Source organism: Nothobranchius furzeri, chromosome 2, assembly GCF_043380555.1.
Source record: "Nothobranchius furzeri strain GRZ-AD chromosome 2, NfurGRZ-RIMD1, whole genome shotgun sequence".
In the NCBI taxonomy this organism is placed as follows: Eukaryota; Metazoa; Chordata; class Actinopteri; order Cyprinodontiformes; family Nothobranchiidae; genus Nothobranchius; species Nothobranchius furzeri.
Window position 1 is genome coordinate 42,314,380 of NC_091742.1, and position 25,962 is coordinate 42,340,341.

The 25,962-nt window shown below is 44.5% G+C and overlaps 1 protein-coding gene across 3 annotated transcripts in view; it reads left to right on the top strand.

Moving 5' to 3' along the window:
• The window catches only part of rmnd5b (required for meiotic nuclear division 5 homolog B), a 51,536-nt gene that overhangs the window by 18,606 nt on the left and 6,968 nt on the right, over nt 1–25,962 (top strand). For 2 of the 3 annotated variants that reach the window (XM_070545776.1, XM_070545775.1), the window contains exons 4-9: nt 5,730–5,867; nt 12,057–12,157; nt 12,251–12,417; nt 12,762–12,927; nt 13,021–13,123; nt 13,198–13,352. In XM_070545776.1, the coding sequence (XP_070401877.1) occupies nt 5,730–5,867; nt 12,057–12,157; nt 12,251–12,417; nt 12,762–12,927; nt 13,021–13,123; nt 13,198–13,352 (830 nt within the window). The remainder of the gene's footprint in view (nt 1–5,729; nt 5,868–12,056; nt 12,158–12,250; nt 12,418–12,761; nt 12,928–13,020; nt 13,124–13,197; nt 13,353–25,962) is intronic. The other variant, XM_070545778.1, reaches the window with a different exon arrangement.

Below are 25,962 nucleotides of genomic sequence, written 5' to 3' on the forward strand. Positions count from 1 at the left end.
GTCTCTGATCTTCCTGTCCCGTCTGTCTCTGATCTTCCTGTCCCATCTGTCTCTGATCTTCTTGTCCCGTCTGTCTCTGATCTTCCTGTCCCGTCTGTCTCTGATCTTCCTGTCCCGTCTGTCTGTGATCTTCCTGTCCCGTCTGTCTCTGATCTTCCTGTCCCGTCTGTCTCTGATCTTCCTGACAGACTGTCCTGTCTGTCTCTGATCTTCCTGTCCCGTCTGTCTCTGATCTTCCTGTCCTGTCTGTCTCTGATCTTCCTGTCCTGTCCTGTCCTGTCTGTCTCTGATCTTCCTGTCCTGTCCTGTCCTGTCTGTCTCTGATCTTCCTGTCCTGTCCTGTCTGTCTCTGATCTTCCTGTCCTGTCCTGTCTGTCTCTGATCTTCCTGTCCTCTCTGTCTCTAACCTTCCTGTCCCGTCTGTCTCTGATCTTCCTGTCCTGTCTGTCTCTGATCTTCCTGTCCCGTCTGTCTCTGATCTTCCTGTCCCGTCTGTCTCTGATCTTCCTGTCCCGTCTGTCTCTGATCTTCCTGTCCCGTCTGTCTCTGATCTTCCTGTCCTGTCTGTCTCTGATCTTCCTGTCCTGTCTGTCTCTGATCTTCCTGTGATGTCTGTCTCTGATCTTCCTGTCCTGTCCCATCTGTCTCTAACCTTCCTGTCCTGTCCCATCTGTCTCTGATCTTCCTGTCCTGTCTGTCTCTGATCTTCCTGTCCCGTCTGTCTCTGATCTTCCTGTCCTGTCCTGTCTGTCTCTGATCTTCCTGTCCTGTCCTGTCTGTCTCTGATCTTCCTGTCCCGTCTGTCTCTGATCTTCCTGTCCTGCCTGTCTCTGATCTTCCTGTCCTGTCTGTCTCTGATCTTCCTGTCCTTTCTGTCTCTAACCTTCCTGTCCTGTCTGTCTCTAACCTTCCTGTCCTGTCCCGTCTGTCTCTGGTCTTCCTGTCTTGTCTGTCTCTGATCTTCCTGCATCTCCCAGTCCTCCAGAAGAACTCCTGCCTGCTTCCTTCTTTTTCACCTCACAGGTAACTTTTTAATCAGCAGATTAAATTGATTTATTGACCGCAAAAAAAAGCGGAGTGTACGCTGCCCGGCTGCACCAGTGACGAGCGCTGCAGCGGGGGCAGCGCAAGCACGTCCACACGTCACGCTCAAACACAGACAGAACCTACCAGAGAGAAAATGAACCGACACGAATGACTGTGTTAATTATATAATTTTGGTGACGCCACTTAGAAACTTAGAACATGTTGCTGTGGCCGTGTGCAGAACGCAGCTGGAGTTCATGAATAATCAGCGGTCTGCCTGCCGCTCTGCTCTAAAGAACCCGCTACGCTGAGTCTATATAAATAATATAATAAAGGTAGAAACTGGATCTCTGTGCTCCTTCTGGGTGTGTAAGTTAAGGGCACCAGGGGAGCCCGACAACCTTTAAGGAGAACCAAGTTGCTCTCCTGTAATTTGAACCCAGTATCCAGTCCGGATCGGGAAATAAAGCCCGAGTCCCGATCAGTCTGAAACCACGTGATCGGGCCGATTTCTGATCATGTGATCGGATCGGGACATCCCTAGTTATAACATCAGCTGAAAAAGGATTTTACATTTTCACAGCTAGATTTTTAAGACATTCTGATGTTTTTAATAGGGCTGCAACAAACGATTATTTGGATAATCGATTAATCGGATGGGGTCTCGACACGATTAATCGATTAATCGGATTACATGGGGACATTTTTAAAAACTGCTAGGGAAATGTTATTTTTCTCCTTCCTTCACTTTATTAAACACAACATTATTAGAAAACAGTTCAATAGCAGAAAAACAACATGCCATCACCTAAATTGTCTTATAAGGTGTATAGACAGACACCCTAAGCTACACCTATCTGTGACCTAAAATGCTTGGTCCAATTAAACAGCTTAAAGAGCAAGTCAACCCCTACCAGAGTCTAACTCTACTCGCGCTTCATGTTTGAAAAATGCAACACATGCTGTTGCCTGGCAGACCGAGAGGGCGGAGCCGCTAACAAATACACACAGACTCAGGCTCACGACAGCATTGTGACATCATAATGTACCAGTTTACATCATAGCATACTTCTTAGCCAATAGCGGTGGCAGATTTAAATTAAAATACAGTGCAGAGTTTTTACCTGACAACGGCACAACACTGCCAGTTTTAGGCAGAATATTTAAATTTTAACTAAGATGCACTGAAGTGCCAAATTATTGACGACACGTGTCTGCAGCACGATTAGACACTCGTTTATTTAGTTTATCAGCAAAAAAAGTTTATTTGGGGGTGACTTGCTCTTTAAGGGCAATTCTCATCTGTTTTGTTTGATCTCATCTGTAGACATTTATTATAATTGGGGATGTCAAACAACTAATTTTTAAATGTAATTAAACATAGGCTGTGAATTAATCAAAATTGATCACTATTTCCACAAATGACTGAAAAATACCAAATAAAACAAAAGTAAATGAATGCCATCCTCCTTGCGATGATGCCCTGGGCAACTGCCATAAAGTCACATCAAGAAATGCTGCTGATCATTCCAATGATCCCAAATAGACTCACATTAGGCCACATGAAAGCAACTGAACCCAAAAATATATTAACCAGTATATAACTGCACTCTCACACAACACGCCTGCAGCAACAGTTAGGACTCCTCCCTCCCTTTTAAAAGCGTTTTCGCTTCTGAGGACATTGTGGTTGTAAAGCCACATGCTAGTAGTCTGGCCCCGGTGTGATCAACCAGTTTCTGCGGGAATGTGACGGCGGAACCGGTTCGCAGCGGCGCGAGTCCACCCCCCACCCCCACCCCCCCGCCTATCTAATAGCGTCGCGCTTACAATTTTATAGACTTTTTTTAACGAGCTTAGGGCATGTCTAGCCTGTGTAATAATCCGGGGCTTGGGTAAATCACTTTTGAAAAGTTTTTAACTTACCCGGATGCAGAGCTCTCTCCTTCCTCGCTGATGATTCTGACATGCTTGCGTTTAAGACGCTGCATCATCACCGTAGTATCCCCGTGCCATGCTAAGTCTGACCTACAAACGTTGCATGTCTTCGCCTGATTTAACTGAAAATGCTCCCAAACTTTAGAAGTTTTTACTTTTTTTGGGGTCTCGCTGCTTCTGCCATGTTCCTCTTTTACAAACACCTGCCAGCTCTCCACCGGTCTGCGCGCAACGGCGGGCGGGAGGGGAGGGGGCTTTTGGAAGAGTTGTGCAACACAACGAATCGATGACGCAATTCGTTGCCAACGCTTTTAGTAATCGATTTTCATCGAATTTATCGATTCGTTTTTGCAGCCCTAGTTTTTAAATAGCGCTGCAAAAATACAAGATAGTTTCTGGTTTAAACACTAGGCATCTGATGACGTCTCACCCGTCGACATATATACTAGGCATTACATTTCCATAGGCTCCAATTATAAGGTATTGCTGGGCTTCACATGACGTTACATCTCAGGGTCCTCGGCTTTGGAACCAACTCCCACAAGAAATCAAGCAGTCCACATCGCTGCCCACTTTTAAAGCAAGGCTTAAGCTGTATTTTAGATCTGTTTCTTAATTGTTTTTATTAACATTTTAATGTTTTTAATCACTATTTGCATTGTTTTTAGCTTATTTTTGTTTTTAAATGTTTTTATCTCTGTATTTTATTATAGAGCTGTTTTATTGTGCTGCTTCTTTGCACTATGTTCAGCACCTTGGGCCCCCTTGATTGTAGCCTGCCAGACTCCTCCTCTGTTTATTTCTGCACAGAGAAAGGCTCTGGGAACTCTCCTATTCAAATAACCCCGCCCCCTGATAATTCTAACTGAGCCGAGTTTGTCATAAACATTGTGACTGAAGCGGAGTTCGCTGTGGCTCTTTCCTCTGTTCTAAATGACTTGGACACGTCTTTAAAACAACAAGTAGAAGCGCTAAAAGCCTTTCTTCTAAAGAAAGATGTTTGCACTGTTGCCAGATGCCATTTTTACTACAGCTAAAAAACTACAGCGTCGTGGACGCTCAGTTTCTCATAAACAACGAAGACAGTGGTGGAGTTTGCTGCGGCTCTTTCCTCTGTTCTAAATGACTCAAATGTCTTTAAAACCACAAGTAGGAGCGCTAAAAGTATTTCTTCTAAAAAAGAAAAAAGATGTCTGCGCCATTGCCATACACCATTTTTTTTACTACAACTAGAAAACTACTGCGTTGTGCGGTACAGTCGGGATTTCTGTCTTTTTTCTGATTGGTCATTTTTGAGCTGTGCTGTCCCGCCCCTCATGTGCCTCTCTGCCTGTGAGTTAGCAGACTTAAACAGAGGACGAGTCTGGCAGGCCAGACTACCTTGATTGTGGGTGGAAATGAGCTTCATGAATAAACTGATTGATTGATCGATGTCACCAAATGCAGATGGCAGTCTGGGAGTAGCCTGCGGTGCTATTTACTTTGGTGACTGGGCATTAAAATGCTGAAATTCTATGCGGTCAACAGTTATTACAAGCACTATTCGGGACAAAGACAAATGATTTTTCAAGTCCCAAATGTAGTGCACCACAAAGGACTAATTAGCCACGGCTGAAATTCCTGAACCACGCCTACGACACACCAAAAATCAGCATTGGACTAAAACTGGAAGACTAACAGGATATCAAATAAGCATTGAGTATTGAAGTAAGCCAGTGAATTAGCCAGCCAGGAATTACTAAGTATGTGAAAACATTTATTAAGCTAAATGCGTAAGGTGACAAATTACTATAATAATAATTATTATTATTAAGCTACAGGTGTGAGGTGACAAAGTAAGACTAATGCTGACTGCAACTAGAAAACTAAAAGAAAAGTGGCCAGCCAGGACTTACTGAAAGTGTTTTTCCAGGAGCCCGACCACTGAACTCGAGGGCACGGTTCAGTGTTTTCCCTATACTTTCTTCCCTATATTTAGTCCCTGCGCCATTGAGGTACCTGGCAAGGCTGAGTCGGGCAGCATTGTGATTCTGGCCACTGATTGGCTAGGGGGTGGAGTCACTGGTTGCTCCGAGTTTTTTGCCTTGTGTTTCACTGCCTGCAGCCATTTCTTGGTTCAGAGTTTGACAAAAAGCCATAAAACTGAGCAAAATGTCCATCAACGCCAACATTTTTCACCCGAGTTGTGTTTCTTTGGAGCATACAGGTTACCTTACACTGTTTACTGATTACCATATGCAATTTTTCACGAGTGAAATTTTGTCTTGAGTAACCCCCACGCAACTGCTGCCCTCCTTCTGATGTACAGAGCTGTTTCAGGCTGAGTAGTGCTTCTGGACAAACACCTTAATTACATGAAAACTTTGGAGTCAAGGGATAACAAGCAGTGAGTCTTTCATGGTTCCCTGACCTTCCATCCAAATCCAACAGTTCCACATCAGGAGTAGGGTGAGAGCGAGTTTCTGTATTAATTCCACAGGAAACGTAGTTTTCATAAGCCAAGGCCAAACGGAGTCGGATTGAGAGAACTTTTATTGTTTTGGAGCAGGCCAGAGATAACGTTTTCCCCTCTGCCTCTGATGAAACGGTCCTCGAGTTCTATTATATTGTTTTATCTTAGTGTGGTGCTTGCAGACTTTAAAATTGACCTTGATAATGCTTGAAAAGAACTTAAATTTGACGGTGGGAAAAGCGTAGGAACAATGTATTTCTAACCTTTAAAATGTGACATACATGTGCATCACCTTGGGGATATCTTTCTGTAGAACTTTGATGCTGAAATCAGCGCTGTGGTGGCAGAGACTGTGTGGGACACCCCCGAGAGACAGAAACACCTGAGTGAATCTATAGTGGAGCACTTGTACAGGCAAGGAATGCTGAGTGTGGCAGAGGACCTCTGTCAGGTTAGTGACTGCATGCTTCAAAGCAGTGATTTATATAATAAAATGTCTAAATGTAAAACTTATCAAATGGAAGAAGACGTGCACTAAGTCGTGATCATATTTGTATATTTTTCTTAACTTTCTGTCAGTTCGCAAGTTTGTGGGTGACTGAGTAAACGAGCACCTTTGTGCTTGGTTCACATTATAAGTGTTTAAAGTAAATCAAGACATTCTCAGAGCTGTTCATCAATACCAGTGTTTTTTATCTTTTTCTACAATGTACTGGCTGTGCAAGTGGGTGTGACGTAAAAGCAGTTGAGTTTTTAAAGCTGCAATAGCAAATCTGCAAAACAAGCTAGCTTTTAAAAACAGTCACCCCTCCCATTGGCTACCATCCCTAGGCCATGCCCCCCTGATATACACACACTAAACACTAGTTGCAGTTTTCAAGCATCTTTTTTCCGTCACTTAAAATGGTGTTTTTCTTTTTGGTTCTCTGGTAGTTTGTCGTAAGGTTGAAGTGGTAGCACCCGGCTGTTTCTTTATCTGACATTATTGAGCTGAAAGTCTCTCACAGCAGTGGAGTTCTGTTGCATACTGGGCGAGTACGCAATGAGTCGAGCGGGAAGTGAGGTGGTTTGGGAGACTGACAACCGAATTTGGTTTCGAGCTTATGTGTTATTGGCTGATGTTTTTAGCCAAATGCAAATGAACCACTTCATTTTTTTAAACTGAAAAACCATCTTTTAATTACTATTTTTGCATTAGCGTCTGATAGAAAATATATGGGAAACCGCACAGTTCAGAAAAGTCTGACAAATCTACATCACAATGTCAATTAACATTCATGGACATGGCCATGTCGGCTCACGACGGGGAGGGCTGTTGTTAGTTAAGAGCAGGGATATTTAATTCCAGACCTGCAGGTCCAGTATCCAGCACGTTTTAGTTTGAACTATTTCAACACACCTGGCTCTAATCAGCAGGTTATAGCGTTAATGATTAGCTACCTATTTATTAAATGATCAATATGAAATATCAATCTGATTGGTCTTTGAATGTTTAATCAGAAGACACACAAACACATTCACTCCCCTTCGAAGGTAAACAATCTTGTAAGCAAAAGCTTAGAGTAGTTACTGACTTGGTTGTGTGTGAGATGAGTCAGTGTGTTACGGACTTGGTTGTGTGTGAGATGAGTCAGTGTGTTACGGACTTGGTTGTGTGTGAGATGAGTCAGTGTGTTACGGACTTGGTTGTGTGTGAGATGAGTCAGCACGTTACGGACTTGGTTGTGTGTGAGATGAGTCAGCACGTCACGGACTTGGTTGTGTGTGAGATGAGTCAGCACGTTACGGACTTGGTTGTGTGTGAGATGAGTCAGCGTGTTACGACTTGGTTGTGTGTGAGATGAGTCAGCACGTTACGGACTTGGTTGTGTGTGAGATGAGTCAGCACTTTACGGACTTGGTTGTGTGTGAGATGAGTCAGCACGTTACGGACTTGGTTGTGTGTGAGATGAGTCAGCACGTTACGGACTTGGTTGTGTGTGAGATGAGTCAGCGTGTTACGGACTTGGTTGTGTGTGAGATGAGTCCGTGTGTTACGGACTTGGTTGTGTGTGAGATGAGTCAGTGTGTTACAGACTTGGTTGTGTGTGAGATGAGTCAGCACGTTACGGACTTGGTTGTGTGTGAGATGAGTCAGCACGTTACGGACTTGGTTGTGTGTGAGATGAGTCAGCACGTTACGGACTTGGTTGTGTGTGAGATGAGTCAGCACGTCACGGACTTGGTTGTGTGTGAGATGAGTCAGCGTGTTACGGACTTGGTTGTGTGTGAGATGAGTCAGCGTGTTACGGACTTGGTTGTGTGTGAGATGAGTCAGCGTGTTACAGACTTGGTTGTGTGTGAGATGAGTCAGCACTTTACGGACTTGGTTGTGTGTGAGATGAGTCAGCGTGTTACAGACTTGGTTGTGTGTGAGATGAGTCAGCACGTTACGGACTTGGTTGTGTGTGAGATGAGTCAGCGTGTTACGGACTTGGTTGTGTGTGAGATGAGTCAGCACGTTACGGACTTGGTTGTGTGTGAGATGAGTCAGCACGTTACGGACTTGGTTGTGTGTGAGATGAGTCAGCACGTTACGGACTTGGTTGTGTGTGAGATGAGTCAGCACGTTACGGACTTGGTTGTGTGTGAGATGAGTCAGTGTGTTACAGACTTGGTTGTGTGTGAGATGAGTCAGCACGTTACGGACTTAGTTGTGTGTGAGATGAGTCAGCACGTTACGGACTTGGTTTTGTGTGAGATGAGTCAGCACGTTACGGACTTGGTTGTGTGTGAGATGAGTCAGTGTGTTACAGACTTGGTTGTGTGTGAGATGAGTCAGCACGTTACGGACTTGGTTGTGTGTGAGATGAGTCAGCACGTTACGGACTTGGTTGTGTGTGAGATGAGTCAGCGTGTTACAGACTTGGTTGTGTGTGAGATGAGTCAGCACTTTACGGACTTGGTTGTGTGTGAGATGAGTCAGCGTGTTACAGACTTGGTTGTGTGTGAGATGAGTCAGCACGTTACGGACTTGGTTGTGTGTGAGATGAGTCAGCGTGTTACGGACTTGGTTGTGTGTGAGATGAGTCAGCACGTTACGGACTTGGTTGTGTGTGAGGAGTCAGTGTGTTACAGACTTGGTTGTGTGTGAGATGAGTCAGCACGTTACGGACTTGGTTGTGTGTGAGATGAGTCAGCACGTTACGGACTTGGTTTTGTGTGAGATGAGTCAGCACGTTACGGACTTGGTTGTGTGTGAGATGAGTCAGTGTGTTACAGACTTGGTTGTGTGTGAGATGAGTCAGCACGTTACGGACTTGGTTGTGTGTGAGATGAGTCAGCACGTTACGGACTTGGTTGTATGTGAGATGAGTCAGCGTGTTACGGACTTGGTTGCGTGTGAGATGAGTCAGCACGTTACGGACTTGGTTGCGTGTGAGATGAGTCAGCGTGTTACGGACTTGGTTGTGTGAGAGATGAGTCAGCGTTTTATGGACTTGGTTGTGTGTGAGATGAGTCAGCACGTTACGGACTTGGTTGTGTGTGAGATGAGTCAGCACGTCACGGACTTGGTTGTGTGTGAGATGAGTCAGCGTGTTACGGACTTGGTTGTGTGAGAGATGAGTCAGCGTTTTATGGACTTGTTTGTGTGTGAGATGAGTCAGCACGTTACGGACTTGGTTGTGTGTGAGATGAGTCAGCATGTTACGGACTTGGTTGTGTGTGAGATGAGTCAGCGTGTTACGGACTTGGTTGTGTGTGAGATGAGTCAGCGCGTTACGGACTTGGTTGTGTGTGAGATGAGTCAGCACGTCACGGACTTGGTTGTGTGTGAGATGAGTCAGCGTGTTACGGACTTGGTTGTGTGAGAGATGAGTCAGCGTTTTATGGACTTGGTTGTGTGTGAGATGAGTCAGCACGTTACGGACTTGGTTGTGTGTGAGATGAGTCAGCATGTTACAGACTTGGTTGTGTGTGAGATGAGTCAGCGTGTTACGGACTTGGTTGTGTGTGAGATGAGTCAGCGCGTTACGGACTTGGTTGTGTGTGAGATGAGTCAGCACGTTACGGACTTGGTTGTGTGAGAGATGAGTCAGCGTTTTATGGACTTGGTTGTGTGTGAGATGAGTCAGCACGTTACAGACTTGGTTGTGTGTGAGATGAGTCAGCGTGTTACGGACTTGGTTGTGTGTGAGATGAGTCAGTGTGTTACGGACTTGGTTGTGTGTGAGATGAGTCAGCGCGTTACGGACTTGGTTGTGTGTGAGATGAGTCAGTGTGCTACGGACTTGGTTGTGTGTGAGATGAGTCAGCACGTTACGGACTTGGTTGTGTGTGAGATGAGTCAGCATGTTACGGACTTGGTTGTGTGTGAGATGAGTCAGCGTGTTACGGACTTGGTTGTGTGTGAGATGAGTCAGCACGTTACGGACTTGGTTGTGTGTGAGATGAGTCAGCGTGTTACGGACTTGGTTGTGTTTGAGATGAGTCAGCGTGTTACGGACTTGGTTGTGTGTGAGATGAGTCAGCACGTTACGGACTTGGTTGTGTGTGAGATGAGTCAGAGCTCTTAGCTGATAAGAAAGACGGGAGGCTCTGAATTGTTTCAGCAGAACAAAACCCAGCAAAAGAGATTTTAACTTTAGAAAGTATCAACTAACATGAAGTGTTATGATTTGAAAAGACTGGATTGGCTCACCAGAAAATGTAGCGTTAATCATTAGCTACTTATTGATCATTTAATAAATAAGATATGGTGTTCTATATAAATATGACATATCAATCAGATTGGTCTTTGAATGTTTAATCAGAAGACTTTAGTTTATTTGACTTATTCAGGGAACACACTAATTCAGACAGTTAAGAATATAGTTGTAAAAATGACTTTAATCCTATTTTCCTCATTTAAATTATTGTACATGTATGTACATTTTACATGACAAGTATGAATGAAATGATGGTTGTACAGATAACAGATGATGAGTGGAATGAGAGCATTATGTTTTAGCAATACCTTATAAGTATCAGAGAGAGATTGTGGAGTCTGGGTGCTAAAATTAATTTTGCTGTGTGGTTTGATAAGCTAGAGATTTGTTCATAAAACCGTCCAACGCAATTTGTGCCAGTTTACGCACCCCTGTGTGAAGATCTTCAGGGGGTCAAGGAGGTCGAAATGAACACTGCAAATGGTGTTGACCTCTGATACCGGAGCTCGTAGCCAGCTCAGAGTACAAACCTTCTAGTCCGGGTTATCTTTAGGTGACGGCAGGAAGCTGGAGTTTCTAAGGCTGTTTGGTGGCTCTTAAAAGAGCTGTTGTGTCTGAAATCAGTCGCAAGTGTTGCAGAGAGGCTTTGACCTTGAGTTCAAAAGATAGGATAGTCTCAAAAATGCTTGTTCGCCCGATTGGCCTTATCAAGGGAACGGCGAAGTCCAGCTAGATCATGAAGTGTTCTAGCTTTTATTAACTTTGTTTATAAACTCAGACAAATCAGAGTTTGACACGTTTAAGAGGACATTAACAAAGATCTCCAAAAGTCACACCTTCACTCAGCTACTCCGAGAGGTTAACTCTTAGTGTGAAGTGAATGTAAAAACCTTAATATCAATCTTATGATATAGACTGATAGATAAACTTGTTAACTCAACAAATACTGATCTGGTGTAGTTTAAGATCTGAAATGATTCACTGCAGGAAAAATATTCATTTGAACACATCATTGATCAATGTGCACATATTATTCAAACACTTCAGGATTTAACGTACGTAATTAAGTTTTAAAAAAAGTCATTTATGATTGAAGGAAGAAGAACTTTATTCAGAGTGAAAGTGCATAAAAGTGCATTTGTTCCAGCCAAGATAAGGTAACTAGTTTTATTATGTCTCCTTTATCTGGTGACAAAACCTTGTGCAGTGCTTGTCTTGTCTGGAGGCCAGACAGATGGTGTGTTTGTGTCTGCAAATTAAAAAGTTAATTTCTGTTCATTTTGATGAAAATACTTGACCTTTGGGTACACTACACAATCAGTAGGTAGTTAACATAGTTCTACAGAGCATGATGAGCGGCTGCACTGGTGAGTAAAGTGTACTGAATCAGAGAAACCACTAAAACGGGCTGGATACCAGAGCTCCAGGCCCTGAATTGAATACCCCTGGTTTAGAGTTGGTGCTAGAGTTACATTGGTGTTGGCTAGAGGTGAGATGTACAAATATCAGGAAATAAGACTGTCTGATGCTACTTTCTCCTCCAGCTGACTTTAATGTTCTCAAACAGACGAACTGAAGCTGCTTTTTGCCAGAGAATGGCTTTCTTACAAGAAAACACTGCAAATACATTAAAACTGAGTAAACCTGATCTTTAAATACCACGATGTATTCAAAGCTATACTATGTCAGAACGAAATTTAAGAGGCATGAACAAATGATGTAAGCTAGCTTGTTTTGCAGAATTGCCATTCTTTAACAGTTATTTTGTTATTTGATGTTTAGAGAAAGATGGTTCTCAACTCATGCTTAATAACCAATTGGCTGAAATGAGTTCTATCTTAAGTTAAGACAGAGTCATGTAAAAGTTCGTTGTTTAGGAACTACTGACTTCAGGCTGTCAAGTTGGGGGTTGACACTATTTCTGATGTTTTTATGTTTGTTTTTTGTTCCAGGAGTCGGGTGTAGTTATTGACATGAATATGAAGCAGCCTTTCCTCGAACTAAACAGGATTCTCGAAGCTCTGAGGATGCAGGATCTAAGGCCGGCTTTAGAGTATGTTGTATTTATTATAGTCTGTGTTCAATTAGCACAGGAGATCTTGTGGTGTTTCCATACCATACTATACCTGTGTCTGCACCTTGGTAGGTGGGCTGTTACAAATCGTCAGCGCCTTCTGGAGCTTAACAGCAGTTTAGAGTTCAAGCTGCACCGCATGTACTTCATCAGCCTGCTCAGCGGTGGAATCGGGAACCAGGTGGAGGCTCTGCAGTACTCCAGGCACTTCCAACCCTTTGCCTCTCAGCACCAGAGAGGTCTGTAGTACAACACCTGGTAGAAGCTATAAAATCACTTCATTTTTTATAGGGGAAAAAGAACATCACAGATAATTGTCAGGTAGTAAAGACAACCGAACTGTCAAAGCATTAGAAGAAGGAAAATGCATTAGAATCAAGCCAAACGCTGGAAACGGCAGTCTGACCTAGCTGGGGTTTGTCAAAAACATAAGAAAGAAAATCTTTTAAAATCAAGTCCATTAAACAAAGAATAGAGGCTAGAAAGAGGCCAAAGGAGGTGCGATGGAACACGTTCTGTGAATATTGGTCCTTTCACCCCATTTTGTGCAACTAATCTGAGCCGTCTCTCTCCCTAACTGCAGATATTCAGATCCTGATGGGCAGCCTGGTGTACCTTCGCCATGGAATTGAGAACTCTCCCTACCGTAGCCTGTTGGAGACAAGCCAGTGGGCGGAGATCTGTAACATTTTCACCAGAGATGCCTGCGCTTTGCTGGGTCTCTCTGTGGAGTCTCCACTAAGTGTTAGGTGGGACAAACGTTCTCTGAATGTAGTTTTTTAAATCTACTCCCACTTTATTTGTTGTAACGTTGGTAACTGTCGTTTTGGTGATTGTTCCAGTTTTGCATCAGGATGCATGGCCTTGCCGGTGCTGATGAACATCAAACAGGTGATAGAGCAGAGACAATGCAGTGGAGTGTGGACACATAAAGATGAGCTGCCTGTAAGTCCTGGTTCAGTGTTTATGTCACTTCTCCTGCAGCGTCTTGAGCTGATTCAGGTTGTCTGCATATTTAGATTGAAATTGACCTGGGGAAGAAGTGCTGGTACCACTCTGTGTTCGCCTGCCCGATTCTCCGACAGCAGACTTCGGAGAGCAATCCTCCCATGAAGCTGATCTGTGGCCATGTCATCTCCAGAGATGCACTCAACAAACTCACTAATGCTGGGAAGTATGTCAGCCCAAAGTCTGAGGCTACTTCTGAATGCCTGTTTAGTTCTATTTCATATAGACTTTACCCCTTAAGGCCTTACTATTGGGTAAGTTCTCTTTGAATCAGCCATTAACTTAAGAGCTTTTATTATACACCCATCCCAATCTGGTATAAAAGGGGTGTAAACCCACAAAATCTCTCCCATTTTCTCTTCATGCTACACACTAGCAGGATCAAATGATCCTAAAAATGTTTTTACTCACCATTTTCAGCGACACCCTCTTTGTCCTTCCTATCAAACCAGCTATATCATGAATGGAGACCTCCACGCTAAGTGCAATGTCTGCCTTGGGGCACATCAAGCAGGTCTCACCCTGACGCCGCAGGCATCCTGTCCCTTCTGTGCAGCTCTGCTCTCAGCCGAGGAGCTCCACCATGTGGAATTGTTCGTGTTTGCCTCTGAAGGCATATTCTCTATAGCTGAGACGTACCCGCTGCACAATGCACTCCAGTCTTTTGGTACTTGGCAGGAATCGGATGACTCAGACCTTGCTGACAACGATGATTATGAGGCTGGCAGCCTTAGCCCTGCTGATGCATCCTTCCTGGACAGTCTGGAGGTTGACAATTGGCCACCTTCAACTTGGGCCTCCACTCCAAGTGTCCCGCGTTTCTCCTCTACTCCTCTCCTAGCCATCAAAGTGCTGCTCCAGGAGATGCCTGCCATCATCTCAGCTGCAGCTGAACGCAAACGTTTAGCTGGCCCCTCCTCAGTTGGATGACTTGGCAAGACGCTTTGGCGCCACACAGGTCTGCTGTCCTGACCCCACCTGGCTGCAGTTCCCAGCAGCCATGGAGTATTGAGCCAAAGCCTTGGCTGGGCCTGCCAAACTCAAGGCTCAGGAAACCCTGTTGGAAGGGATTCCCCTCGGTCGTCCGACGTCACTCTTTCCTGTGCTTATGGACGCATCCTTATCCTGCACGGTGAGGGAACACCGTCTTCTCACATGAACATGATTAGACATTTCCTCAGGAGTCAACATGTCTTAATTCACACAGAAAATCAAGTACCAACAGCCAAAAAAACCCACATGCTTTAAGTCGCGTGTATGGGAGAATTTTGGCTTCCCTGAAAAATACAATGATGATCCAAATGGCAAAATTTAACAAGCACACACGTGCCTCCACTCTTGACATTGCAGCGCTATACGCATGGACCTTCCATCACCGTAAAAGCAGGGAGGGGGTGGAGCTTGCAAAATGCCTGGCACAATTATTACATTAACGTGAATTGGATGATCCCTTTTCTTGATGGTCGGTGCCTGTCTTGGCGGCAACCCCTTAACCTGCTGGTGGACACCATCGACATATAAATATTGGACAATGGGTTTCCATAGACTCCAATAATAAGTTTTTGTACTAAAATGGGAGGTGGCCACCACCGCCTTTTTGACCGTGTCATAGGTTCCGTCAAGCCCAGACAATTCCACAAAAGGGAAGAGAGGTGGAGCTGAGGGTGGGGCTGTAAGGCTGGGATCAACTGAAGACACCCGGTCGAACTAGCTACAAGCTGACCTGAAGCTAACCCAAAGCTAACGCGGAGGTGGGAGCTAAGCTAACAGAGGTAGCAACCTAGCTACAACCGGAGTTAACTGTGCACAACACCAGAGCTTCTGAGTCAGGGATACGCCGGGCTGACCGCTGGGTAAAACCGGGTGGAACACAGAGGTCTCTGAGAGCTCCACAAGCCGGCAGTCACACAGCAAACAGAAGCCGCGATCAGACAGAGATGCGCCGAGCTGCGGGGAGGGGAGAACTGGGTGGAAAACATCGGTCTCCCGAGAGCTCCACAAGCCGATAGTGGGAACCCAGCTCCACCAACATGTTATATTTCAACCCATTTTCTAAAGTGCAGCATTATGTTAAATGCACTGGGTTTTACCCTATTACATTTAAATTTCATGGTTAAACAGTACATGTTAAAATCTAAGCTCAGCTCGGCAGTGACCTAAAGTACATAAATATTATTTTACTTACCGAAAAAAATGATGTGGAGACTCCTTGGACGCTCTATTAGTGCAATTAATGCCACAGCAAGTCATTTTGTCCAACAATTGCACAAAAAATATCCAACAAAGAATACACAAACACAGACTCAAAATCCTGGAACAGTTTCCAGGCCAGACCGAGGCTCTACTGAGGCCTTTCCACGGAGCTAGCTCTGCGGTCACGTGGGTCTGATGCTCATTAATTATACAGAATTTTAGGCTTTTAATACACTTAAACAGAAGAGTGAGAAAAAAATTCACCCCCCTCAGAGTTGTCATGAGTGTAAACTAGATCATTTAAACCAAAAACATGTTTTGGTACCAGGCTGTAAACATGTTTATTTCTGCTGTGAAATAGGTATTTTTAACATGGGAGTCAATGTGGATTTGCTCGCTTCTGACACCAGCCCCCAGTGGATGAGGGTGGAACTGCAACTTATGTAATTTCCGTGTTTGCTTCAATTTTTGACCCGCATTGTGGGGGCTTGGTGGACACTGACAGTTAAGTATCGTCCAATCATCAAGACTGGACAACCTCTATACCCTTAGGGGAGTCCTGGAGGGTGCGTGGGAGTTTGCCCAACCAGTCTACATGTGTTTTGGGGATTTCAAGAAGGCTTTCGACCGTGTCGCTCGGGGGCCCTATAGGGGGGTACTCTGGGAGTAAAGGGTACCAGACTGCTTGATTCCGGCTGTTTGGTCGTTGTAAAACTGGTATCAGAGCTGGGTCCGCATTGCTGGCAGTAAGTCGGGCTTGATTCCAGTGAGAGTCGGACTCTGCCAAGGCTTCCCATTGTGACCGATTGTTTTCTTAACCTTTATGGACAGTATTTCTAAGTGCAGCCAAGGTGGGGAGGAAATTCTTTTTGGTGGCTTAAGGATCAACATTTTAGCCTCCTCAGAAAAAATAGTGAAAGTGTTGTCTGAGGGAGCAACAGAAATGTTGAGGGACTGTTTCCAAACCACTGACTGGGAGACACTCTGCAGCACTCATAGTGATGATGTGACAGCCTGACTCACTGTGTTACTGAAAGAAGCTGGAGAAACAGCTGGGGCAGAACAATGCTTGTGGTGCATGGAGAGGCCTCAGGAATCACAGGTCACAGTGGGAGGAGTGGTGCCAGTGAGTATGCTGAAGGGGACCAGAACTAGGCAAACAAGCTTAACCTGCTTTTTAACACAGCTGCAACAGGTACCACCTATTCTACCATCCCCCTACTACCTCCACTCAGCCAGCCAATCTCCCCCCACCTCCAAATTTCACAACGTTCAACAGCATCTCCCAACTCCCCCTGAGCACCACTCACTCTCACCCCCCTTGAACATGTCTTTAAAACCACAAAAAGTTGAAGTGATAAATGCCTTTCTTCTAAAGAAAGATGGTTGTGCCATTGCTAGACGCCATTTTTGACTACAGCTAAAAAAAAAACTACAGCATCATGGACATCACACACCAGGCCAGGCTATCGTGAGGGTATGGCACTGACGAAGTGGTCCTGAGAGCAGCTGTAATCCACAAGAAATCAGAACCGCTCATGACCCATGCGTCAACATGCATCAACACTGCTCATCAGCTATTTCTCTGTTAACACACGGTGGTTGTTTTTATTTATACACTTTTCTTTGGCACACAATGACAAGGATTGTCAAGAAGGCTTGTTTATGTCAAATAAAAAAAATATGATATTTTTTATAGCGCCTCAAGAAAAAAATCACAAGGCGCTTCACAAGAACAAAAAATAATAGATAATTGAAGCTGCAAGCAGCGTCGTTCGGCCCTCGCAGCTCCGCGCCGCTCCGGCCTGGCCGGCAGCCCGGGGCACCAGGCTACGTCTGCGAAACAGAAACGTCGACCACCCTGACACCAGAAACTGCTAACGGTCACCTCGTCCGCACCTCACCCTGACTCAGCATCCCCTATGAGCTCACCATTATATTTTATGTCTCACCACTAGGGAATCCTCTATCTTTACCACACTGGTGGTGTGATGACAGTGACCAACTTTAATGCTATTCTGACCATGTTTTTTAAAGTTATCGAAGGATAACGTTATCATGGGGGCGCTGTGACCAACTACAGAAAAGTCCCATTGAGGTCAGCGTTGGTGACATTATACAACATTCACCAACCGTTTGTGCCTCATTGGCTAAAGGGCATGATTGTTCATCGCCATGTTCAATTTCGGGGAAATCGGAGGCCGTTTGTGGAAGTTACAGTCAAATGTAAGGTCATGGCGTCACGCCAGCATTCACCATAGCATCAAAGCCCCTCCCTTTCTGGAAAGCTATCAGATCTGAATGGTCATTACAACATCATGAAGACAGTGTATGACCTTAGTGTCATGTTCACTAAATTAGAGGGGACAAATATGGGCATTTCACCATAAAACAACAGACTTCCTGTTGTCAGGGGGCAGGGCTTAGGTGATGTCAGCTGTCCACATTGTCGTTGTCTTGAGATGTGGTCAGTGATCACACAGACAAAGTTTGAAATAGATCTGATCATGCACTTGGGAGTTATTAAGTCAAGTAATGTAATGGTGACAGGTTAAAGTTTGAGGCTTAGCCACGCCCACACCTTTCAACTTTTGAAAAATCCGACGGTTGAATTTGTTCCTCTATGTCTTAAGAGTATATAGCAGAAGTTTGAAGGAGATTGGTGAAAAGGACGATGGAGCATCACTCTCCAAACAACGTGTGCGTAAACCACTAAATCGAGTACTTGGACCAAAATGGCCGACTTCCTGTGCGACTTTGCGCTTGGCTCCAAGAGACTTTTTTGTAGATCCTGAGACACCACATTAGTGTACCAAATTTCGTAATCCTCAGTCAAAGCATGGCTTGGGGCTGACAGTTCAAATGGCTCTAGGGGGCGCTATTTAAGAAAATAGGCCACGCCCACAAATTTCAGCTGTCTATTTCTCTTGGGGGTCAGACTTCGATCACTCACCAGAAGTTTAGTAGCAATATCACGATAACTGAAGAAATGAGAGGCAAACGTATTTCCATGGTGTGATGGCGATTTTCGCCATAACCCCAAAGCCCCGCCTTTTTTCGAAACCTGCCAGTACTGGATACCAAGTGATCTCAAGTTGTCTACTGCTATTTGCCAGAGATTCCTGGTTATTGGGTAAAGGGAGTCCAATAGGGAGCTGTGAAAATAAGAGTGGCGTGGCGAAAGGTCAAAGTTTGAGGCTTAGCCACGCCCACACCTTTCAACTTTTGAAAAATCCGACGGTTGAATTTTTTCCCCTGTGTCTTAAGAGTAAATAGCTGGAGTTTGAAGGCGATCGGTGAAAAGGGCGACGGAGCATCACTCTCCAAACAACGTGTGCAAAAACCACTAAATCGCGTACTTGGACGAAAATGGCCGACTTCCTGTGCAACTTTGCACTTGGCTCCAAGAGACTTTTTTTGTAGGTCCTGAGACACCACATTAGTGTACCAAATTTCGTAATCCTCAGTCAAAGCATGGCTTGGGGCTATTAGTTTAAATGGGCCTAGGGGGCGCTATTTAAGAGAATAGGCCACGCCCACAAACTTCAGCTGTCTATTTCTCTTGGGGGTCAGACTAGGATCACTCACCAGAAGTTTCGTAGCGATATCACGATAACTGAAGAAATGAGAGGCAAACGTATTTCCATGGCGTGATGGCGATTTTCGCCATGCTCCCAAAGCCCCGCCTTTTTTCGAAACCTGCCAGTACTGGAGACCAAGTAACCTCATGTTGTCTACTGCTGTTTGCCACAGAATCCTGGTGATTGGGTAAAAGGAGTCCAGTAGGGAGCTGTGAAAAAAAGAGTGGTGTGGCGACAGGTCAAAGTTTGAGGCTTAGCCACGCCCACACCTTTCAACTTTTGAAAAATCCGACGGTTGAATTTTTTCCCCTATGACTTAAGAGTATAGAGCAGAAGTTTGAAGGAGATTGGTGAAAAGGGTGACGGAGCATCACTCTCCAAACAACGTGTGCGAAAACCACTAAATCGAGTACTTGGACCAAAATGGCCGACTTCCTGTGCGACTTTGCACTTGGCTCCAAGAGACTTTTTTGTAGGTCCTGAGACACCACATTAGTCTACCAAATTTCTTACTCCTCAGTCAAAGTATGGCTTGGGGCTGACAGTTTTAATGGTCCTAGGGAGCGCTATTTCAGAAACTAGGCCACGCCCACCGGATTTTCACATCAGATTTTTTGCAGGGCTGGTCTAGGATCACTCACAAGAAGTTTCGTGATGATAACTTTAGAAATGACGAAATGGGAGGCAAACGTAAGGCCACGGCGGTACGCCTGACTTCGCCGCGCCGCCACAGCCCCGCCCTCTGCCGAAAACTCCCATAAAGTGACCCCAAGCAACCCCCACTTGTCTTGAGTTACCAGCTACAAAGTTGTGGTGATTAAGTGAAATGGGGCAATTTGGGACCTTTCACAGTAAAACTTGACCTTTTAAGTCCTGAGGGGGCGGGGCTTGTGTGATGTCACCAACCGACGCTTCAGTTTACTTTGTGGGGGGATGTCAAATGACCACAGCAATTTTTGTAACTCTGTTACATTCAGTTATGAAGTTATAGCAATTTATATTTTTTTGGCGAGTAGTCAAACGTCGAGGCCTGGCCCCGCCCCTTCAACATATACGAAAAGTCAGAATCCTTGTCTCATTTTGTTCGCCCATCCCTTCTGAGCAATTTTACACTATTTTTGAGATGATCGTGCGAAAAATGATCGAGCAATCCAATCAGAAACGGACCCTAAAAACGGCAAAAACGGCCAAAAATCGCCATTTCAACCCAAAATGGCCGACTTCCTGTTTGATATTGACCATGCTTGCAAGAGACTTTTCTGTGCGGCCTGTTGAGTACTACAAGTGTACCAAATTTCATAACTGTACGATAAACTAAGCTTTATGGAAAGGTTTTTTTTTCACTTTGTAGGGGGCGATGTTCAGTCATTTTCTTTGCGATTTTTTTGGGACCTTTAAAATATCAAATTTTTCACCAGGGCTGACAAGTCTGCAAAATATTGTGAGTTTTGGGGTATGATAAGGTCCCCAAAAGGCCATTCAAAGCGGGCTAAGAATAATAAATAAAAAAGAATAAACAGAGCAAAAACAAGAGGCCTTCGCAGCGCTTTTGCTGCTCGGGCCTAATAAAATATATTAAAACAATTATGTTTAAAATAAAAAATAATAACAATTGTGACTAAAAAAGGTAAGGAAAGGTAAAATTTAAATGAATAGGAAGGAGGGAAATCAGTGGATCTTGGGAAAGGTGCAATAAGAGCAGAGTAAGGAAAGGGTAATGACAAAGGTCACGCAAAAGCCATCTTGAACAGGTGAGTTTTCAGCTGTTTTTTGAAGGAGACCACTGAGTCCACCGATCTCAGGCTTAGGGGGAGAGAGATAAAATATTGATTTACTTTTCTTTCGTCTTGCTTAGCCAACCACCATGAATCTGTGCGTCCTCCTACAGCACTCCCGAAGGACAACAGACATCAATAACAGCACAAAAGAAGTCTGGCGTGTTGTAGGGCTGCTCGATTATGGCAAAAATAATAATCACGATTATTGTAACTGAAATTGAGATCTCGATTATTTAAGATGATTTTTCAATTAATGTTGATTTTATTTGTTTTAATTCAGTCAAAAAATTGCTCAGGGCACAATCAGGACAAAAAGAAATGAGAAATTAAAGCTGCAAGCAGCGTCGTTCGGCCCTCGCAGCTTTGCGCCGCTCCGGCCTGGCCGGCAGCCCGGGGCACCAGGCTACGTCTGCGAAACAGAAACGTCGACCACCCCGACACCAGAAACTGCTAACGGTCACCTCGTCCACACCTCACCCTGTCTCAGCATCCCCTTTGAGCCCACCATTATATTTTATGTCTCACCACTAGGGAATCTTCTAACTTTACCACACTGGTGGTGTAATGACAGTGACCAACTTTATTGCTATTCTGACCATGTTTTTTAAAGTTATCGAAGGATAACGTTATCTAGGGGGCCCTGTGACCAACTACAGAAAATGTCCCATTGAGGTCAGCTTTGGTGACATTATACAACAATCACCAACCATTTGTGCCTCATTGGCTAAAGGGCATGATTGTTCATTGCCATGTTCAGTTTCGGGCAAATCGGAGGCCGTTTGTGGAAGTTACAGTCAAATGTAAGGTCATGGCATCACACCAGCATTCACCATGGCATCAAAACCCCTCCCTTTCTGGAAAGCTATCAAGTCTGAATGGTCATTACAACATCATGAAGACAGTGTATGACCTTAGTGTCATGTTCACTAAATTAGAGGGGACAAATATGGGCATTTCACCATAAAACAATAGACTTCCTGTTGTCAGGGGCGGGGCTTAGGTGATGTCAGCTGTCCACATTGTCGTTGTCTTGAGATGTGGTCAGTGATCACACAGACAAAGTTTGAAATAGATCTGATCATGCACTTTGGAGTTATTAAGCCAAGTAATCTAATGGCGAAAGGTTAAAGTTTGAGGCTTAGCCACGCCCACACCTTTCAACTTTTGAAAAATCCGACGGTTGAATTTTTTCCACTGTGTCTTAAGAGTATATAGCAGAAGTTTGAAGGAGATTGGTGAAAAGGACGATGGAGCATCACTGTCCAAACAACGTGTGCGAAAACCACTAAATCGAGTACTTGGACCAAAATGGCCGACTTCCTGTGCAACTTTGCGCTTGGCTCCAAGAGACTTTTTTGTACGTCCTGAGACACCACATTAGTGTACCAAATTTCGTAATCCTCAGTTAAAGCATAGCTTGGGGCTGACAGTTTGAATGGCTCTAGGGGGCGCTATTGAAGAAAATAGGCCACGCCCACAAATTTCAGCTATCTATTTCTCTTGGGGATCAGACTAGTATCACTCACCAGACGTTTAGTAGCAATATCAAGATAACTGAAGAAATGAGAGGCAAACGTATTTCCATGGCGTGATGGCGATTTTCTCCATGCTCCCAAAGCCCCGCCTTTTTTCAAAACCTACCAGTACTGGATACCAAGTGATCTCAAGTTGTCTACTGCTATTTGCCAGAGATTCCTGGTTATTGGGTAAAAGGAGTCCAATAGGGAGCTGTGAAAATAAGAGTGATGTGGCGAAAGGTCAAAGTTTGAGGCTTAGCCACGCCCACACCTTTCAACTTTTGAAAAATCCGACGGTTGAATTTTTCCCCTACGTCTTAAGAGTATAAAGCAGAAGTTTGAAGGTGATTGGTGAAAAGGGCGACGGAGCATCACTCTCCAAACAACGTGTACGAAAACCACTAAATTGCGTATTTGGACCAAAATGGCCGACTTCCTGTGCGACTTTACGCCTTGCTCCAAGAGACTTTTTTGTAGGTCCTGAGACACCACATTAGTGTACCAAATTTCGTAATCCTCAGTGAAAGCATGGCTTGGGGCTATTAGTTTAAATTGTCCAAGGGGGCGCTATTTCAAAAATTAGGCCACGCCCACATTATTCAGCTGTCTATGTCTCTTGGGGGTCAAACTAGGATCACTCACCAGAAGTTCCGTAGCGATATCACGATAACTGAAGAAATGAGAGGCAAACGTATTTCCATGGCGTGATAGCGATTTTCGCCATGCTCCCAAAGCCCCGCCTTTTTCTTAAACCTGCCAGTACTGGAGACCAAGTGACCTCAAGTTGTCTACTGCTATTTACCAGAGATTCCTAATGATTAGGTAAAAGGAGTCCAGTTGGGAGCTGTGAAAACAAGAGTGGTGTGGCGACAGGTCAAAGTTTGAGGCTTAGCCACGCCCACACCTTTCAACTTTTGAAAAATCCAACAGTTGAATTTTTTCCCCTACGTCTTAAGAGTATATAGCAGAAGTTTGAAGGCGATTGGTGAAAAGGGCGACGGAGCATCACTCTCCAAACAACGTGTGCGAAAACCCCTAAATCGAGTACTTGGACCAAAATGGCCGACTTCCTGTTCGAATTTGCACTTGGCTCCAAGAGACTTTTTTGTAGGTCCTGAGACACCACATTAGTGTACCAAATTTCGTAATCCTCAGTCAAAGCATGGCTTGGGGCTGAAAGTTTTAATGGTCCTAGGGGGCGCTATTTCAGAAAATAGGCCACGCCCACCGGATGTTCACATCAGATCTTTTTGGGGGCCAGACTAGGATCACTCACAAGAAGTTTCGTGACGATATCTTTAGAAATGACGAAATGGGAGGCAAACGTAAGGCCTCGGCGGTACGCCAGACTTCGCCGCTCCGCCACAGCCCCGCCCTCTGCTGAAAACTCCCATAAAGTGATGCCAAGCAACCCCCATTTGTCTTGAGTTACCAGCTACAAATTTGTGGTGATTAAGTGTAATGGGGCAATTTGGGACCTTTCACAGTAAAACTTTACCTTTTTGGTCCTGAGGGGGCGGGGCTTGTGTGATGTCCTCATCAGACCATTCAATTTACTTTGTGGGTGGATGACGAATGACCACAGAACGTTTGGTAACTCTATTCCATTCAGTTATGAAGTTATAGCAATTTAAATTTTTTCGGCGAGTAGTCAAACTTCGAGGCCTGGCTCCGCCCTTTCAACATATACGAAAACTCAGAATCCTTATCTCATTTTGTTCGCCCATCCCTTCTGAGTAATTTTACACCACGTTTGAGACGATCGTGCAAAAAATAATCGAGCAATCCAATCAGAAACGGACCCTAAAAACGGCAAAAACGGCCAAAAATCGCCATTTCAACCCAAAATGGCCGACTTCCTGTTTGATATTGACCATGCTTGCAAGAGACTTTTCTGTGCGGACTGTTGAGTACTACAAGTCTACCAAATTTCATAACTGTATGATAAACTAAGTTTTATGGAGAGGTTTTTTTTTTCACTTTCTAGGGGGCGCTGTTTAGCCATTTTCTTTGCGATTTTTTTGGGACCTTTAAAATATCAAATTTTTCACCAGACCTGACGAGTGAGCAAAATATTGTGAGTTTTGGGGTATGTTAAGGTCCCCAAAAAGCCATTCAAAGCGGCACCGGAATAATAAATAAAAAGAAAGAATAAACGGAGCAAAAACAAGAGGCCTTCGCAGCGCTTTCGCTGCTCGGGCCTAACAAGATGATCGCTAAAATAACTCCTGATTCCCAGTATAAAAAGACCAATATACTTATAGCTCATAGTTTATGACCCAAGGGCTATAGACCTTGGTTTAACTCCTGTAAGTAACCAGTACAGACCCAAATACCAATATCTTGCAAATACTGACAGCAATAATTACACAGTGGCATTTATAACAAACACATGCAACTAAATTGATGTTCACAAAATGTTGCATAACATTTATTGAGTCGTGTCAAGGTGCTGTAGGAGGGTGCGCTAGCACCGTGTCCTCAGAGAGATTGGTTATTAGTTATCAGTGTGAGGAACTTATTTCTACCTTATTTATTAACTATTTATTTACAAGTCGTCCATCAGTTAATGTAATAATTGTCCCAACCACAGCTGCACCCCCCACCCCCAACCCGGTTTCACAGTAATCAGGAGCAACCTGCACGTGTGTTTAGCATGCCACACGCACACATTTAGCCGTTTTAGCGGCTCAGGAGTCCGCAGGTGCGGTGTGTGTCACTCACTCTGGTTAATCCAACAGGGAGCCGGCTCTGAGAGCCGTTTCTTTAGCGACTGACACATCACTGCATCATTCCCTTTCCTAATGTCCTGAAGAACGGTCCGGAGTGCAGGCGGAGTGTTTAGCTAACCTGCAGGAAATGTCAACGACAGTTATCCAGAAAGTAGCTAAGGGTTACCAGAGATGTTTCTGAGGTGTTCGCTAGGTACTTTTAAGATTTAAAAAGTCAAGAAGGGGGTCTGAAAAGCTGTTGGAAATAGCATCAAAGTCGCTAAGTTGGCGACACTGTGGGAGGAGCGCTTCATTTGCAACTCGGGGCAGCGCAAGTGGGAGGAGCAAATAATCGGCTTGTTTCGTTTTTATAATCGTTCAAAACTCAGATTGTAATTGTGATTAAAATTCGATAAATTGAGCAGCCCTATCGTGTTGTGAAAAAACTGCTATTTTAGCATATTTTTAGGCCCGACATGGGCCTGGTGCTACCAGACGTGCAGTGTGAGAAGTCAGGTTGCATCTAAGAACATGGTCAGACAGTGAGCACATGACTCCTGATTTGCTCTGCGGGGAAGTTGTATTGTTTGAGCTGAAGCTGAACGTTACGAGTGGAAAAAGTCGCGGTGTTCGCCCGGCTTTAGGCCACTGATTCCTATAATGGGCTGTTATTGGGGAAAATCTAGGCTTTTTTCGCCAGCTGCTGTGTCACATTGTGCCCATTTCTCTCTCATGACCCTCACTTCTGCTGGTCCTTTTTCCTTCTTAAACCAACGCAGCAGTCCTGCATAAGGGGAGAGATTTGTTTGGGTTTTGGCTATGGATTTGTCTCTGATGGTTCAGTCTTAACCAGTGAGGCACAGACCTCATCTGGCAACCCAATAGCAAAGCCTTAAAGGGCAAAGCGTATACATAATAGAACGATGGTTACCTATTGTAACCCCAAATTCTATGAGTTTAGGCATAGCCCAAGGCAGCAGGCCTCTGTTTCTGATT